We start from the raw sequence: 19,414 nt of genomic DNA, 5'->3' as shown, positions 1-19,414 counted from the left end.
TATATATATATATAGATAGATTGTAAAAGGAGCATTATTCGGCTCCCTACATGTTGATTAATCAAACATCACAAAGATACAAAGTTGGAAAAGTCCACAGTCTAAAAATCAAAATACAATGTGACTCACACCTAAAAAATAACTGTATTAAAATTGTATATATATATATATATATATTTATATATTTATATATATATAAACAGTAGGAAAAAACTAACTAAACTAGAAAGCATAAAGAGATCTGGTAGAAGAGGGATAAGGTCCCCTTGGAGAGGGAACAGTGAGTCCATTAAACTAGTTAACATTAATTATGAGATGTGGGGCCTCAATAGTATCACCATGAAGTAAGAGAGCTAAAGGAGTTAGGGGCCCAGTAGCAACAGATAGAGAATTGGAATGCAGACCTTGTCTGGCAAGCCAATTGACAGGTTTATTTCCCTCCCTATAAATAAAGGTAATATAGAAGCTGAGGATGTTTTTGAAGTTCCTGATTTTCTGTTTCCAATGAGTGTGGTACCAGGATGATTGTTCTTCAGATTCCAGTAGTTTAATGAGCAATAGAGAGTCCACCTCAAGCCAGATGTTGTACCATTCAGCTTTACAAGCAAAAGTTAAGGCCCAAAAAACTACTATAAGTTCTGCCTCAAGTGCATCTCTGGCTTCAGTGGGAGCTTGGAAAAAAAGGAGGCACTTGCTGGAAGCGTCCCTAAAAACACCCCCCACCCCTGCATCCCAAACATTAAAACTGCCATCAGTGTTAATCTTAATAGTTGACTGTTGAGGGGGTTTCCAATAGACCTTATCAATCTTATATGGCTCTCTAAATTTAGTGATCTTAATCTTGCAGATATTAGGGAAGTTTTTATGCTGAATCAGCTTGGTTAAGTAAGAGATATAGTTTCCGATCACCTTTGAATTCTGGATATCTTTACCCTCATGTTTAGTGCTATTTCTAGCCATCCAAAGAAACCAGCAACTATGAAAGGAATAGGATCATACTTTTTACTTTGCCAGCTATGCCAATCTTCAGAAAGAGTAGACCAATCTAGATCAGATCCATCCAATGTGAGCATAGCCATAACTTCTGTCCAGACTCCTTGAGCAAAGTTACAAGTAAAGAAAAGGTTGGTGAGGTTTTCCTCGTTCTTCAAGCATAGGAAGCATCTAGAAGGCCCCTTCAATCCCTTTAATTTAAGTATATCATCAGTGGGCAGAAGCTTGTTGAAGAATCTCCAATAGAAGAAAGATATGGAGAGGGAAAGAAATCTGTTTCATATGGCCTCACCCCAAGAGACCAGGTCCCAGCAGAAAAGCTTAGCATATATAGCTTTAGTAAGACTTTGGTTAGTGTAGCTTTGCCAGATAATTCTATCCTTCCTGCTTCTATCAAAGTTGATTTTGGATATTTGAGTAATATAAGGTTCCTGGAGAATAGACTGAAGTTTAGTAATGGACCAGTGATCACCCTCCCAGAACTCAGCCACAGTAAGGTGGGGGTTGAAATCAGAAGGGGGGGCACTGAGCCATTCCTTAGGACATCAATGATCCAGCCAGAAATTCACCTTACCAGTCCCCAAATCCCAAATGTACATCTCCCCAGCAAGGTGCCTTAATTTGAGCATGTTTCCAGTTTCCTTGTAATGAGAGAGGGGTGCTGATCTTTACAGTACTCGCCCCTCATGAATTCCCCTCATGAATTTAGCCCAAAGTTTAGCCCAAAGTGAAGTTTGAGCTCTGAAATTGGTCCACATTTTGCAAAAGTTTACTTGGATGAGTTGTTGTAGCCCTTTAAACCCTATACCCCCAGCCAGGGTGGGTTTAGCAACCTTCTGCCAAAAGGCCCAATGAAGTTGTTGCCTTTGGCCTGCCCATAGGAATCTATTGAAAGCTCTCTTCAGTTGAATTTGTGTGTTTTTCTTCATAAAAGTGGTTTGGAGAATATAAGAGGGAAAAGTAGTAAAGATACTTTTGAGTAAAGTTATCCTGCCCCCATTGAAAAGGAAGGAATGAGACCAGCTAAAAAGGTGAGAGTTAATCTTGTGAAAAAATTCATCAAATTGAATAAGCTTAGATCTTCTCTTTGATCTTCCAATATATATATATATATATATATATATATGCATGTATTATATGTATCTATATTTATGTAGGCATGTATGTATGTATGTATTTATGTATATATATCTATATATGTATGTATGTATGTATGTATGTTTGTATATATCTTTACATATGCATGTATGTATGTATATATCTATAGATATATGTATGTATGTATGTTTATATCTTTACATATATATGTATGTATGTATATTAATTCTTGAAGACGAAACCTCTGATCATTATCGAGAGTTTTCTTATGTGACTTCGGTTGTCTAACATGTAATTAACTATAGGGGCTTGCTCCTATAGGGAATTTAAGAACCCAGATTAATCTAAACCCTATCTAATCTATGTATTAGGTAGGGGAACTTGTCAGATTTAAATTTTGCAGACCAAAATAGAGTCATAAATTTTTAAGTTTAAATAGTTAAGCCTACCAATAAGTGATATGTTCATCCTTCAAGATGATATATCATTTATGATATCGTACTCAGCTGTCTAAACTATTAGATATATGAGATCTACTCGGTCTCATCATTTTTCAAAAAATAAAAGGATACCATTTTCACAAAATTAAAATTACATTATATATGTATATATATATATATATTAAATTTGTATGTATGTATGTATATATATATATGCATGTATCTATATGTATGTATCTATATGTATTTATATATGCATGTATCTATATGTATGTATATGCACTTGTATCTATATGTATCTATATCTATGTATGTATCTATATATGTATGTATGTATAAGTATCTATATCTATGTATGCATGCACGTATGTATGTATGTATATATCTATAGATATATGTATGTATTTATGTATATATCTATAGATATATGTATGTATTTATGTATATATCTATAGATATATGTATGTATTTATGTATATATCTATAGATATATGTATGTATGTATGTTTATATCTTTACATATATATGTATGTATGTATATTTATATATATGTCCGTATATATGTATGTACATACTGCTTCGTCTGCGTGGACGGGTGCTCGCGTCTACTTCGTCTTCGTCGACGGGTGTTCGCGTGTTCTCGTCCCGTCTTCGCATCCAGACGACGAGGCAGGGCGAGTTATCGTATTTTCTTCCAGACGACGTCCTCATCTGCCCAGGACGCCTCCTTCGCAGTCCTCTCGTCTCGGTCTGGCGATAGAGCTGCTACTCTGCTAGCTTGGTCGCGTTCACACTGCTCTGTTCGCATTTCCTTTCAGACGACGTCTCCCCGCTTCCTTCCTGTCCGACAAATCTTGTCGCTTGTTGGTAGAGATGGCTATCCGTTCTTATGCTACTGCACTTGTCGGCGACCTCTCGATTGCTACTTGTGCTCCTCTTTCAGAATCAGAGACTGGTTTTAGTATAAAAAAATCTTGCAATGTTCCTCATTCTTTTCACGATGCTCTTGAAGGTGGTGATGATCACACCATAAAAAAATTGATTAAAAAACTGAGGAAAAAAAATGGGAAGTCTGCTCTTAGTCTCACAGAGGTTGAAACCAGTACTCTTGCGTCCTCTTGGCGTGTTGCTCTAGTGGGAAAATTCATTATGGTAACCCAAAATTGGAGATCATTCGGAAAGAGTTTGAGGCTTTAAAATTGGGCAGTTGGAATATTGGTTTACTTGAAGGTTGGTACATACTGATTCAGTTATCTCATGATGTTGATTATACCCCCATATTTTCTTGGAAAGTTATCAAGATCGACAACCGTTGTATGAAAATTCTGAAGTGGACTGTTAATTTCGACCCAAAGGCGGAGTTCCCTATCATTCTAGTTTGGATAAAATTTCTGGAGTTAAAATTACATCTGTTCAATTTGGAAATTCTCTACTCCTTAGCAACTGCTTACAGTAAGCCTCTCAGGGTTGATAGTTCTACGCTTGCTGTCACCAGAACCTCTGTGGCTTGTGTGTGAGAAATCACCCAACCAGCTCCGGATGATGTATTGATTAGATCCACTCACAACAGTTATTGGCAAAATGTTGAAATCGAACCACACCCTCTTTATTGCTCTTATTATAGTATGTTTGCCCATAACTCTACTATTTGCTATCATTTACATTCTCATCTAAGACTGAATATCACTAAATAACAGCCACCTATTATCCCAATTGAGAAGACGCAACCTGATCTTCTTCCCAACACCGCAGTTCCTGAAGAAGAACAACATACTACAGCTACAGATCCAGTTGTGCTTATACCATCCACTGTTGTTGAAGAAGATTCACTTACATGCCAATACACACGAGAATGCTCCTTTGATCTAATAATAGATCAGAAGGTACAACATGTAGTTGCTTCTAATGTTCAACAATCTGCACATCTCCAGCACACTTTAGACCAAGATCAGGTGAGTCAATCTTCGGAAGAGGAATGATAGGTCTATTCTAGGAGGAAGAAAAAGAATGGAGGCCGACTCCTGCTCGGGAACGTATTGGATGACACATTGATTACTACTGACAATGACAATCATCTTACTAACTTGTTAGCTTGCTCCTTTCCTAGAACCACAGGCAGAGGCAAAACCAAATTGGGTTGCTCTCTAGCCACCTGATACTTTGTATTTCAACATGTTTAGGCTTTTTCTTTATCTCTACTGTAATTTTCTGTATTTTCTAGTTTTGGTGTGAACTGGGTGTCCTATTTGGGCCCTTCAACATATTGTATCTGTATCTTTCTTAGTATCTTTCTTTCTGGTTAGTATATTAGCCTTTTTGGGCTTTCTATAAAAAAAAAAATACATACATATAGATACATACATATATACATAAACACACACACAGTCTATATATATATATATTGGATCGAGATAGAGATTTTAAATTCTAGTGGAAACAGACATGTTCAACAATATATTCCCATTTTCTGTTTTGAATTTCCATGTTTTATGGTAAAGCCTTGGGCCATGTAGAGTAGTTGCTTATGGATTTAACTAAATACAATATGCTATTTACTTTATTTTTTTTGTAATACAGATACAAATACCGGATGCTCGTGCTGTGCACTGTGACAATACTGATTTATTAAAAATATGTTTTGACTAATTATTTACTCCTTTGCAGGCATATTTTTTCGACCATGTCTTCTATTGCAGAAACATTCATTTTTCTTTATGTAGGAATGGATGTTTTTGACATTGAGAAATGGAAAATGACGAAAATTAGGTATCCCTTACTATCAATTTTTTTTGTTCATGTTTGAAAAATAGTGGATGTTAATGCTATTTTTTATTAGCCTATTAACATTATTCCTTTTTGTAGTCTTTATTTTTTTTTACATTTTGTATCTTCCTCTACCGTAAGGTTGCAAATAATACATTTTCAGCAGAAGTTTTGGTGCTAGTCCAATTGCTAAAATATATAAATCTTAGGTTCCATAGCACTTAATTTTTATAATTCCTCAGAAGTGCCTCTTCTCACCAGTATGGCTATTCGCAATCCAATAAACAAACCTACGCTTATATTTAAACATACATAAACAGGATATAGAAGGCATAGTGCATAATTGTAATTGGCCTTTGTTTGAACTTTCTAGATGACGAAGCAAAAGCTGGTTGGGTTCTTGAAGATTTGGAATGCTGGGATGATTATTGTGGATTATTTGTAGGTTAATGTAGTGTTGTTAGTGGTCATCCACAATTAGGGATACTTGCTTGAATAATGAGAAGATAATGAATACAAGATTAATTATTAAGGTCTCACTAATGATCTTGAAATCAATTGAGGCACCGGTCCACTTTAAACAATAGGATTGTTGAGACTCTTATCAATGAACTTCAAAGGAGAGAAGAAGCCAACAAGCTAGGCACTTGCACCATGTGTGGGTGTGGGTGTGGGTGTGGGTGTGTTCATATAGTAGTCTTGTGGGCTTGTGTGTGCATGTGCGTGTGTGTGCACTCGTGTGCTTGCGCCATATAAATTACTCAAGTGTGGTATGCCATATAAATTATCATTACATAATATTTTATTTAGTTTCCAATGAAATGAAGGCCGACTATAAAACAAATAGGAAAAAATATGTCAAAATTGAACAGCAAGCACATGTTGATTCCGTAGATTGCAATGGCAACCAAGCATAGGCAATATCATGAAAAAATATCCTCGTATTGCTTGGAATTGAAAGGAGGTGGGCTAGGCATGACTGGACATTGAATGAGATTTATATTGATTGATCTTGATCATCAACCAATCACAATATTTCTTGTTTTATCAAACAATCACAATGTGATGGATAAGGCTGATCATGTAATTAAAGGATAAAAAATCAACTCTCCATTGTATCAAGCTGTTTGATCTTCGCATAATCAATCATTATGATTTTGTCTGAGATTGGATTCCAATGTTTCATAACTTACTAGCAGCTAAGAATTCCATTTCATAGAGTTAAAGTCAATGTAATCTTCATAGAAACTGGAGCTAACTAGTCTAAATCAATGATATTCTTTAAAATCAATTCCTCTTTTCTTCCTTTCTTTTTCGGCCTCCTCTTTATTTTTGGCTTCTACTGCTTAGTTGAAGAATTAAAAAAAAGAAGAAATATTCAGTTCAATTTTTAATGCTATGGTTTTATGATATAAGTAATACTTATAGATTATAACATAATTCTCTTCTTAAGTCCGTTTTATAGCAGTCATTCATATTGATACGTCATGAACAAATTTCCAACATCCGGCACAAATCTTAAGGCATGATAGATCTCGATGCACCTTTTTTAGCTAGAAACATTCAAACTGATTGAAAGTCATCTAGAAGTCCAATTTCAACAAATTTGCAGTCATACTAATAGATTCGATGAGACATACTCATTAATACCAAAATTGGTCCAACTTGAGTCAAATCAAGCCCTGATCAAGATATAAAACCATGTTTGGAAGTTTTTCAGACGCATTTGAAAGATCAAACGGATGCTAAATCTGTCGAGTTCATAGTTGAATCGAGCTTCTAGACATTACAAATCGAACGAGCCTAATAACGCTCAATTTCGACATTGTTAAGACACTTAAATGTTCATCGAACTCTGTGGCTGAGAGCCTTGTTGGTCGAGCTCAAGGTAGATTAAATAACTCAAATGAAGATGTGGTGTAACAAAAAATCAGCAATTAGCATTGCCAACAATCCGGGTCAACATGATAGAACCAAACATGTGTAGATAGATGCTTCCTTCATCAAGGAAAAGATGAATAACGGCTACTAGAGCTAAGTCATGTAGCCACTGGAGAGCAAGTGGCTGACTACCTCACTAAAGGACTTTGTTCATTAAATTTGTCTAGATAATGTGACAATATGGGCTTAGTGGATATCTTTTGCCCATCAAGACCATCTTGAGGGTGAGTGTTGAGATTTATATCTTATTTGAGGGGTCTAGTTGTAAATAGAAAATATAGAAAAAGTTTTAGGGTTATTTGTAAAAGGATTGTAAGGCTCTATAGAAGCCCAATTCATGAATGAAGAAAATAAGCTTTTTACCAGAATAATCATTTCTTCAAACCGTACTTGAGATTGGATTCTTTTGCGCTTTAGTGACACATTAGAATAGTTTGCAATTTAAGCGGGCAATTGAAGTAGTAATTTCTACAAATTTATTGTTATATTGATGACCTTCCAAGACTGTTTAGATTATAAGTTGTCCTTTCTCTTTCACATAAGTTTCCTCCCTTCATATTTTACTGAATAGTTTCTTACAAGTACATCCTTGAATTGTATTTTGCTCATTTCAGATGAATTTAGATATGTTTCAAGTGAATTAATCACTGGTTTTAGATTTTAACTTTTTAGTTGAACTTAACTTTTTATTTGTTTGAAACATCAACGTCATGGAAACACATGATTCATTTATTTTGAATATGAGCTTTTGGCATTAGAAACATTTTAATTTGTTTATTATGTGATTATTTCCTTAAGTTTTCTTTTCCTGTTTCGAAAATATGTTCTTGATCTAGCATGCTAGACCGATGCTTTACAGTTGCACTCCTTTATCTGCTAAATATAGTTTATGGAAGGGTCTTCTTTCTTTTGGCAGTGTCAAGGCTACTGTTGGTGTCAATTTTATCCTCATAATTTTGGTGTTACTTGGACGCGCAACATTTGTATTTCCTCTCTCTATTCTATCAAATTACATCAGCTCGGGTCCTGAGAGGTTGATAATTACATTTAAGCACCAGGTTGCGTTTCTTTGGAGCCCTTATTATTTCATCATATTTCACTAGCTTATTTGGGATATCATTTCATTTTAATCGAAGACTTACAATTTTACCCTGCTTCCCTATATTACTAGTCTCTTTTTTTTGGAAGATTTGCATGCATTCCACCCAATTCCTTTGTATTGATATATCTAACACCTGAACTTAATTTTTTACGTACATCCCACCATACCTATGCATGAAAAGTTGTATTTCGCTTTTTTAAAGTTAAAATTACAGCATTTTTTATGTGATATGAATGAATCGGGTTGGTATAAATATAAAAAGTAAAGTTTAGATGTTAGATATGTAAATAGATAGAAATTGGCTGGTTTGTATGTAAATCATTTATAATGTTTAACAGTTTATAATTTGGTGGGCTGGTCTCATGAGAGGAGCCATTTCGATTGCTTTAGCATTTAACCTGGTATGTGGTTCACCATTTTGTGCTTACATTTCAGTTATTTTAAACAACTTTTTGATATGTATATAATTTAAAACTGCAATTAATGTTTATTCAACAATCCTCAGTTCACTATTTCTGGAGTTACGTGGGACCCAGTTCATGCAACAATGATCACAAGCACCATTGTGATTGTGCTTTTCACCACTTTGGTATGTTCTTATGCGAGTTTTTAATGAATGTTGCTTCAGTTTTTTCTGTTATTTTTGTCTCAAACTAACATCAAATATACTTTAATCAATCACATGTTTTGCTGGCTGCTTGCTTTTTAATTTTATTTACAGTTTTAGAATCTGTGGAACTTTATATATAATGAAGCGTATAGTTACAAATAATAACCTATTTTCAGGCATCATTATTGCCGTTGATTCTCCGTTGCTTAGTATGTGGTGATAATATCCATGGTTAGACCATGAACCAGTTGTATGTCTGAGCCGATAACATACTAAAAACCATCCCCAGCATCAAACCAGCTAGAACTGTTTTGAATTGCCTGTTAGACCATTGAACTGAAGAATTGGTCTCGATTTTAAAGAACTAGTCGGTTCTTTGTCAGTTTAGGTCATTTTAATCTTGTGGCCAATTTTTGAAAAATTTTTTTATATAAATAAATATAAAATTTAATCATCTTTTTTCCCTAATATGCTAATAGAGGAAACTACAAGCCATATTTCCGATTCATTTTATTGAGGCATGTTGAGTCCCTCCCAACTCAATTGTGATCCTGAACTCTTTCGCCGGCCACTCGCAATCTGTTCTTCGGCTGCACATTTATAGGTCATTGGTCATTTATTTACATTTTAAAAAGAAACAAAAACCAAGAAGATTCAAAAAAAAAAAAAAAAAAGACGACTAATCATTTAAATATTGAGATGCTTAATTTACATCTCACAATGTATTTTTTGATACTATATATATTACATTATTATTATATTATTTATGTCTTATTTAAATAATTTTATTATTTATTACGTATATATTACATTATTATTATATTATTTATGTCTTAAATAATTTTATTATTTATTACATCATTCGATTCAATCCTTGTTGAACATTTGAATCTTGAACATCTCCCTCTACCATTCTAATGTATGGTTCAATTTTCCGAACCTTGATAATTTCTCTGCCTGGCATTATTACCATGGTCTGGAAAACCGGACCATCGATCGGTTCAATTGTGAACCGACTAGTGGTTCGGTTAGGGTTGACCTAATAACCACCCCTGGATCGAACCAGATTGAACCTATTTGAATCGACCTAGAATTAGAAAAGATTGGCTGGTTTAACCTCTATAACAACTACTACAAATAATAATATTTAATTTTAAAGGTGGAAAACCCATGTGTTGTTGTTGTAGCTTCCTATACTCCTGTTTTTCAATATAAAAGAATGGTGAAACTCAAGATTTAGGGTTCGTTTGGGGCAACTGCATTTTAATAATAAGTTGTTGTGCAGTATCTGTCACAAGAAGCTGCTGCGTAGTGGCTGTTTGTTTGTTCTGCAACTATTTCTAGATAAATGACCATTTTACTTTTGTATAGTAATGTTTTTTGCACAAGAACTGTCATACCAATATATTTTATACTTTACAAGCAAAAATCCAGTGTAGAATATTAAAAAAATGTTAAATATCTCACTTAACAGTGAGTATCATGATTGTTGAAATTAAGAAATAAACTAATAATATATCATTTTATAATATGATAATATTATTTTTGAACTATAGATGACGTATGTCACGTGCGAAGCCATCCTTCAGGAATACTCTCCATGCCCGATCACTCTCAGCGGTGGAATTTTCCAGTCTATCCGCCCACAAAAAAAGACAGTTTTCCGTGACTCTTAGCAGGTACTTGTAGAATTTCTCCTGTAGCTATTTGTCCGACGTGAAATTAGCAGGGAACATTGAAGTTTACTGTGACAGTGCATCCTCAGGAGGTACAAAAAATCCTCGAGCTAATCTTTCATGAATGTTTTAAAAGATCTCTCATTAGACATAACACAAGTAAAAATTGATAAAAAAAGTAATTAATTATAGATTTATACAACTTTGAGGTCTTAGAGAATTCAATTTATCATCCGAGGAATCCGTCACTAAAAAAGTTGCAGACCTTATAAAAAAGAAATTAATGGTTGCCTTTAACTCTTGTAATACCCAACTCGTGTGTGTTGCACATGCATATCACCAAAAAAGACCATCCAGGAGAACCTAAAAACCATAGCTCCAAAAAAAGAGAGGAACTTGGTTGCCTTCATTAGCACTTCACATGTCACACCAGCTAACAACGACAAACAAATCATCCAGAATAATTCATAAAATCAAATGTCTCATCACAAACATCCAAAATTCACCAAAAGAAAAATAAAAGAAATGCAGAAGGAAAAAAAAACATTTACAAACAACATACAAAACTCAAACAATTAATATCAAATTCACAAATAACAGAAATAAACATCAATTGTATAAAATATTAATACAATAAATAATGAATCTCTTTAATAATCATTACAATTAATAATACGATGAATACTAAAATCACCTATAATATCGCATTCGTAATTTGTTTCCTCAACTCTGTCATCTCGCTTGCACATTTCCCGTCTTTAGTGCAGTTCTGGAGAACATCATTTTCAGCTTGTAACAAAGTATGTTCAAGACGGTACTCAAAAGTCTCGACATGGGCATACTCTTGATCTTCGTCTGTCATATGAAAGTTGATATCGTTGCAGGAAGGGTGTCATTAAATGTAATCGTGGAGATTCATCATGACAATTATGATCTGCACCTATTTGGGAAACAGATAAGATGACATATCGCCAAGTATCACTCATTTATTCTTTCAAATACCGAAGGTTCTCTCAATGACACCTCATAAGAATGAATGTCTTTTATTGAACATTTTTTTTATGTCTTACGTGATATTGCTAACTCGCTCAAAGTCAGACATGTGGTATCTCATATCAAGATAGAGCTTGAGATACCCTCGCTGCAATAGATATCTAACATCAACCAAATAGTATTTACCTGATGTGAATTGCATGATCAGTATTGGGGGAAAAAAGAATTAGGAGAGTAACCCAGTCCTAAGCATACCTGTGAGAGGATGTGAGAAGTTATACTTGTTACTATGTGTTGCAGCTTTGAAAATTCGACTGTCGTGTGCATTGCCCTCCCAATCAGCTTGAAAATTCGACTGTCATGTGCATTGCCCTCCCAATCAGTTGTGACAAGTAAAACACATGTTGAAGTGGCATATAGCCATGGCATTCTGCTTCGGGGACCCACAAATGCCGATGAATGCGATCTTCTCATTTTTTAGAACACGTGCACCAATGTGTGTTTTGTCGATTTCTCCAATATAATTCTAGAATGATAATGAATAGGTTTGTGATTGTGATAATTACTTGAAAATCAAATGTAATAAATAGGAGAAATTATCTTAGTATGACACGTACCACATATCGTATGAAATCTCTGTGGGGGTTCATTAAAACTTAAGATCTGTTGGTTTATGACTTGTGAAGAAAAACTTAATAAGTGCAATCAACCCTATTGAGAAGTTTTGGTAAATTGTTTCGGACGAGTGTTGAAATTGCTCCATTGCTCGCATTGATTCTTGTTGCAATAATATGTAGAGGGTTCTCGCCAATACCTCTAGTGAAGTCGTTCTGGCTGGGCCATAAAATCCATGCTTTTTGCGTAATTCCTTAACAGATCGGTGAATATTGCATGTGCCATGCGGAACATATTACTAATTCTGGTTGGGTGGTCCTCAAGCAACTCCTCAATCTATTTGTCGCCAGCATATGAGGATGTCATGCAATGGGAGCGCTCTTTGTACGAGTTGTAATACAACAACTGCAACTCTCTTTCTGCGCCTTTCTATGGTTGCATCCATGTATTTCGGTATCAAAGTGGCGAGCACATATTCTTTAATGAATTAGCTACAATCATATAAAGTTACGAACAAAATCAACTTAAGCAAATAACGTTGCAGAAGTAAATAGAAAATATAATGAGAAATGAAAAACTCCCAAGTAAAACATGTCCCAAGTAGTTTAAATATCCACGACAAAATGAAAAAGAAAAGGCAAATATAAATGTCACATGCGATTGTAAATAAAAAAAGTCTTCAAATGTTCGTACTCTCATAAAAAATGTCGTACGTAAGCCACCATATGGCCAGTGGGCATCCTGATGAAAAACTCTTTGGTCGAATCTCCAAGTAACTTCATCCTGATGAAAAACTCCATAGAAAACAAATACAACGGCAAGTCCTCAATAATTTTTGGAATTATATTAAGAATTTGCAGAACCTGCTGGACTGCATGAAGCCATCGACTTTGATATTTGTCTTCTAAGGAAAACAACTCCAATTTTTTTTTACCTGTGAACGCTTAGAGCTGCTCATGGACTCAAGTTCATAGAGGTCCGAGATAGAGTCTTCAGTGGAATCACCCTATTTGTTGGCTCACTATTTTTCGGAAATGCCACCAAACCCCGTCTCACTGGGGGCACATGTATATTGTCTGTTGCCACGACCCCCCGAAACATACGATTCAACTTCTCCTCTAACTCAGGATCGATTCCATTGTAATTAAAATTTTTCGTAGCAGACACACTACAAATTCATATAACATGTAGTTCAATTTAAAAACAAATTAAAAATTAACCAAAATAGGGGGACATTTTAGAAATGCTCACTGCGAGCCTTTCTACTCACCAGTCTTCGAAAGCATTAATCGTTCGCTTTACCAGATCCAACCCAAAACCCGTTGACCTTGTTTTAATTTCTTTCAGTTGTTCCAATTCTTCTCGAGTTGATCTCACTTGTTTTTTAACTGCATCTTATTGTACTCTCTGTCTGTATCTTAGTTGAATTTTGTGATAATATTTTGTCGTCATTCTTTGTTGAAATGGGTTGTCGGCCTATTTCCCAGATCGACCTTTTTGAGGCTAAGGTCGTAAAATATTATTTGTCTCTTTGTCCCACATCTTAGATGAACCAGCCTCTTTGGTCTTAACTATTATGTTACTATCATGAAAAAAACTGATTACCATAAATAGAAATGCCACAATTTTGTAAATCAAAGAAAAATCAGAATACTACAATATTGTCAACACGACCTTCACACAAACACTTCTACACACAGGCATTTGAGGACACCAAAACAACCACTCCAACACATTCACACCACATCACCACCTACACATCACACACCAACACTTTCACAAAACCACACCACTATCTCCACACCACACACCACCTCATCACACAACCTACCTTCTCCACAATACACACCACCACCTCCACACCACACAACTCTCCTCCACCACCATCTCAACAGCACACCAACACGTCCACACACTACTACCTCCACACCACACAACCACCCGACATCATTGCACCAACACATCCACACACCACACCACCACCTCCACACCACACACCACCACTTTCACATTACACACCACCTTCACACTACCACTACACACACCAAACAACTTTCCTACATCACCACCTCCACACGACACCACACCACACTAACACATCCACACACCACACCACACCATCACCTCCACACCACACACCAACACATCCATAAACCACACCACTACCTCTACACCACACACCACCACTTCCTCATCACTAACACTACACACCACCACCTCCACACCACATAACTCTCTTACACCACCGCCTCCACACCACACCAACACATCCACACACCACCATCTCCACATCACACAATCATCTGACACCACCACACAAACACATCCACAACAACACACCACCTCCACACCACATTCCAATGCATCTACAAACCACACACACCAATGCATACACAAACCACACCACTGCCTCCACACCATCACCTTATCACTACACAACTACCCTACACCAGCACCTCCACATCAAACAACTCTACGACACTAGCACCTCCACACCACACAAACACATCCACACACCACTACCTCCACACCACACCAACACATCCACACCACAACCTCCACACACCACACACCACACCACCACCTCCACACCACACACCGCCACCTCTACCAACTTTTGGGCAACACTATCAACCGAATTTAACATCAACCGAATAGAGTGAAGAAAATCTAAATCCATCAACCAGATGTAGCATAATGAACCCAAATCATCAATTGAGTATATCATTGAGAATTGAAAAAAATCCCAAAATCCAACATCAACCAAAAACCATCTGGGATAAATGAATGGTGTGTGGGACGATGGGGTAGCGGGATAAATGAATCGCAAAAAAATGCGGGCAGCAGGGTAAAACCTGCGGCCCGCGTTTCATATAAATTATCCAAATAAGCACTGGGATCGCGATTGCCAAATGCACCCTGCACAACAGGTCAGCCCCAACAGGGCCTTAAAGTTGTGGGACTAAACTATAAAAACTAAAACAATTTAATAATATGTTCCTTTGCCCTTATTTGCTTGCACAATTATTTGTTTTTTTTATATTATTTTTCTTTATAATTTAGGAAACCGTGAAATACAATAGCCAAATATTATAATAAATAAATATTTATTGATTTAATGCTTATTTGAGTTTCATTCTACGGTTGGCTTATGAAATTTTGAGGGATTTATATGCATGCCACTCGATTGTTATCTTTTTACATTTCTAACACCTAAACTTTAATTTTTACAAACATACCATTTTACCCGTGAATGAAAAGATGAATTTCGGCATTTAAAAATTGAAAAAGTAGCACTTATGATGTGATATGAATGATTTGGGTGGTGTAAATCTAAAAAGCAAAGAATAGGTGCTAGATATGTAAAGACATAAGACATGGGTGGTCTGCATTTAAATGCCCCTAAAATTTTTAAAAAATTATTATAGTGCAATTCTTAAATTTCATATTTAATTTTTTTAAATGATTGTTATTAACTTTTAAAATAACATCTAAAATTATTATGATGTTGGTTGTTTAAATATTGAGAAGTTTATTTTATATTTTACAATCAATTTTTTTTTTTTTTAAATTACATTATTTTTCTCACATTTAATTAAATTTATAATTTAAGTAAGTCATCCGGTAGAACCCCAGTCTTCTTTTACCCATTCAGTCTAATTTTCTAAACTTTGATTATTAGTTGTCGTTTATTATTCTTTTTAACTTGGTTTAATGAAATGCAAATCTAAAATGTTGGTTTCAGGCACTCGGCATCTTCACAAAACCACTTGTAAATAAGCTAATACACCAAGCTCGAGGGAAGAGTGAACCACAAACCAGAGTTGGCAAAGAAGATCCAACTGCTCCTCTTCTTTCCATAGAAGAATCTACGGATTCCAGTCTTGTCAAAACAACAAGAAGCTTAGCGGAAATAATTTATCATCAAAATTATTATGATGTTGGTTGTTTAAATATTGAGAAGTTTATTTTATATTTTACAATCAATTTTTTTTTTTTTTAAATTACATTATTTTTCTCACATTTAATTAAATTTATAATTTAAGTAAGTCATCCGGTAGAACCCCAGTCTTCTTTTACCCATTCAGTCTAATTTTCTAAACTTTGATTATTAGTTGTCGTTTATTATTCTTTTTAACTTGGTTTAATGAAATGCAAATCTAAAATTTTGGTTTCAGGCACTCGGCATCTTCACAAAACCACTTGTAAATAAGCTAATACACCAAGCTCGAGGGAAGAGTGAACCACAAACCAGAGTTGGCAAAGAAGATCCAACTGCTCCTCTTCTTTCCATAGAAGAATCTACGGATTCCAGTCTTGTCAAAACAACAAGAAGCTTAGCGGTTCTTTTGGAAAATCCGATTCACACAATTCATGTCTATTGGAGAAAGTTCGATGACGCTTACATGAGGCCAGTGTTTGGTGGACCAACAAGTTCTCGAGGAGAACGGCGGTAATGTTCAGTGCCACATTATTTCAGGTTTTAGGATAAGCTGTTAGAACTATAATATACTTTATCTGAAAGACGGTAATAATGATTTTGTATATTGGCCTCCTTTTTTTATGGTATTTTTAGCATGATAGTTCTTTTTCCTCTCTATTGGATGATTTACCTTTAGGATCAGAACGATTTTGTGGTGGCACCAAATGATTGTATATTTGTCTTTTATTGTTATTTTGTGTCAGTGTTGAGTGGATCATTTGCATTTTGTAGTTATAGTTGGAGTATTTGTGGTAGTCTTCTCTGTTAAATGGGTCTTATGCATATGAAAGAGGTGTTAATTTTATTTTGGATTAAATTAAAGATTGAATGTCAAATATTCAAAGCAGTTACATTTTTTGTGATTAATTTATTTTCATAGAATTATTATTTTTCGTAATTCAATCTTTTGATTATATAATGCTTATCCATAAAATTGATGTGTATATAGCCCTTTTGTTATACATGATCATAATTTAATTAGTCTGAGAGATAATTTTGGATAAAATTTGTATAATTAAATTTTTAAATTACAAAATGTGAAATTTAAGGGTTAAATTGTGTATATATGAATAATTGGAATGATTTTGAGCAATTGAGCTCGGCCTTTTTATTTTTTGCTTGTTTTGAACTATTGAGTTAAAATAACGATCAATGATTTTTTTTAAGCTATGATATTTTGAACTGTTTTTTTTTTTTCTCTATTTTCCTATTTTAACATTGTTTTAGGAATAATAAGAGCCTTATGTCACGCTCCGCGACATTCGAGAAATCATCGAGACGAACAGAGGATGGAAGATTCTAGAGAAGGTCCGAATATGAGGAGTCATCAAAGGGGCTCTAGAAGATTCCACCACGTTCAGGGGAGAGCAAGAAGGAAAAGCTCTAAAGAGGATCTAAGAATAACCTAGAATGTTCTAGAGTTATTTATGTACATTAGAATAGTCTAAGAGATAGAATATTATATTGTATTGGAAATGTACCTTTTGCATGCAATGTTAAGGTTGGTAAGGTTTGGAAATTTTAAACCACCTCTTGCTTTCAGTATTTTCATTTGGTGCCACAGGATAGTGCAACATTGACTTTAAAAATCTTCAAAATGCACCAAGGAATATATATAGATTTGAGCCATCATAATAAGAATATATTTGGGAGCTGTAACTTATTAATAAGTTGTTGATAAGTAGAAGCCGCACATAAACTACTGAGCAGCAGTTGATCCAAAAGCTAGTTGATTGTTTGATTTGTGTTGTTGGAAAACAACTATTTTGTAGTTGTTTCTGGATAAATGATCATTCTATTCCTATATATTAATGTTGTTTGCAACATAACTGTCATAACAATATATTTGATACTTGAGAAACAAAAAAAAAAGAAAAAACAATTCAGAATAGTATAAAAAAATAAGATATAAACCTCTCTTAATAGTATCATGATTGCTAAAATAAGAAAAAAAAAGCTTTTAAAATTATATTCTAAAATATGATAATATTAGTTTTGAAATGCAAATGACCTATGCCACTATCTATGTCGTCCTCCAGGGATGTCATTCATTCCCAATCACTATCTACAGTAAAATTTACTAAACAGTCTGCCTACTAGAAGAAGTCACTCTTCTTCTTGATTCTTTGTGAGCACTTGTAAAACTATCTCGCGTAGCTATGTGTCGGATGTGATGTCAATAGGAAAGTTTGAAGTCAGCAGTGGCAGAGCAATCATCAGGAGGTCCCTGAAATCCTATAGCTCATCTTCTCTAAATGATTCAAAAAATAATTCATTAGTCATAACACATGTTTAAATTGACAAAACAGTAATCATTTACAATTTTATGCAAGCTCGAGGTCTCATAGAAGTTAGTACACCAATCCCACCAGACCTGTCACAACAAGAAGACAACAGACCAATCAAGCCCGTGTGTGTCCCATATGCATATCACCAGAAAAAGGCCATCTAAAAGTACCTAAAAAACTCCACCATAAAAAAGAAGAGAGGAATTTGGTTTATCAGGATTTTACATGTGACACCAACCAACAACTAACAGGCCATCCATAAGTACTTCAAAAACCATATCATTCCAAAAGAAAAGAGGAACTTAGTTGCCTTTATTAGAATTTTAAATATGACACCAACTAACAGTGACTAACAAACTATCCATAAGTATCCACAAGGTCGAGTGTCTCATCATGGACCTCGCAAACCCACAAAAAAAGAACGAAAAACAAATGAAAAAAGCGAAAAAATAATTACAAAAAGCATAAAACTTATAATATGTAAAATATCAATAATACATGAAAAATTAAATTAAAAAAAATTTATAAAATAAATAAGCCTATTTGATTGGAACCTAATGCAAGCCCGTGGATCCTGTTATAGTTTCCTCCATAATTTTCAGTCATTTTTTAACTGATCTCACTTGTTCTTAAATTGCAACATATTTTTACTCCATTCTTGTTATTCATCAAACTTCTTCATAATATTTTGTCAACCCTGCTAAAATAGGTGATGAGTCTATTTCCTAGCTCAACCTCCTTAAGACACATGTCACAAAATATAAGACACAGGTCGCAAAATATGAGTGACTTCTCTATACCACATGACTGATGAATTGACTTCTTTAGTTTTAATTATTGCATTACTAACAAAGAAAAAGGAAAACATTACTATTTTAGATCAACCAGAGAATAGACATTAGCCACCCTCCAA

The 19,414-nt window shown here is 34.7% G+C and overlaps 1 protein-coding gene across 1 annotated transcript in view; it reads left to right on the top strand.

Moving 5' to 3' along the window:
* The window catches only part of LOC110038270 (sodium/hydrogen exchanger 4-like), a gene marked incomplete at its 5' end in the record, with an annotated part of 25,482 nt that extends 8,794 nt beyond the window's left edge, over nucleotides 1-16,688 (top strand). The window contains 6 exons of the mRNA XM_020743051.1: nucleotides 5,196-5,297; nucleotides 8,152-8,293; nucleotides 8,676-8,738; nucleotides 8,843-8,926; nucleotides 15,977-16,138; nucleotides 16,410-16,688. Coding sequence (XP_020598710.1) covers nucleotides 5,196-5,297; nucleotides 8,152-8,293; nucleotides 8,676-8,738; nucleotides 8,843-8,926; nucleotides 15,977-16,138; nucleotides 16,410-16,688 — 832 coding nt within the window. The remainder of the gene's footprint in view (nucleotides 1-5,195; nucleotides 5,298-8,151; nucleotides 8,294-8,675; nucleotides 8,739-8,842; nucleotides 8,927-15,976; nucleotides 16,139-16,409) is intronic.
* Nucleotides 16,689-19,414: the final 2,726 nt, after the last annotated feature.

This window comes from Phalaenopsis equestris, unplaced genomic scaffold, assembly GCF_001263595.1.
Source record: "Phalaenopsis equestris unplaced genomic scaffold, ASM126359v1 Scaffold232353, whole genome shotgun sequence".
NCBI classification, from domain to species: Eukaryota; Viridiplantae; Streptophyta; class Magnoliopsida; order Asparagales; family Orchidaceae; genus Phalaenopsis; species Phalaenopsis equestris.
This window is presented reverse-complemented; position numbering and strand designations above follow the sequence as displayed.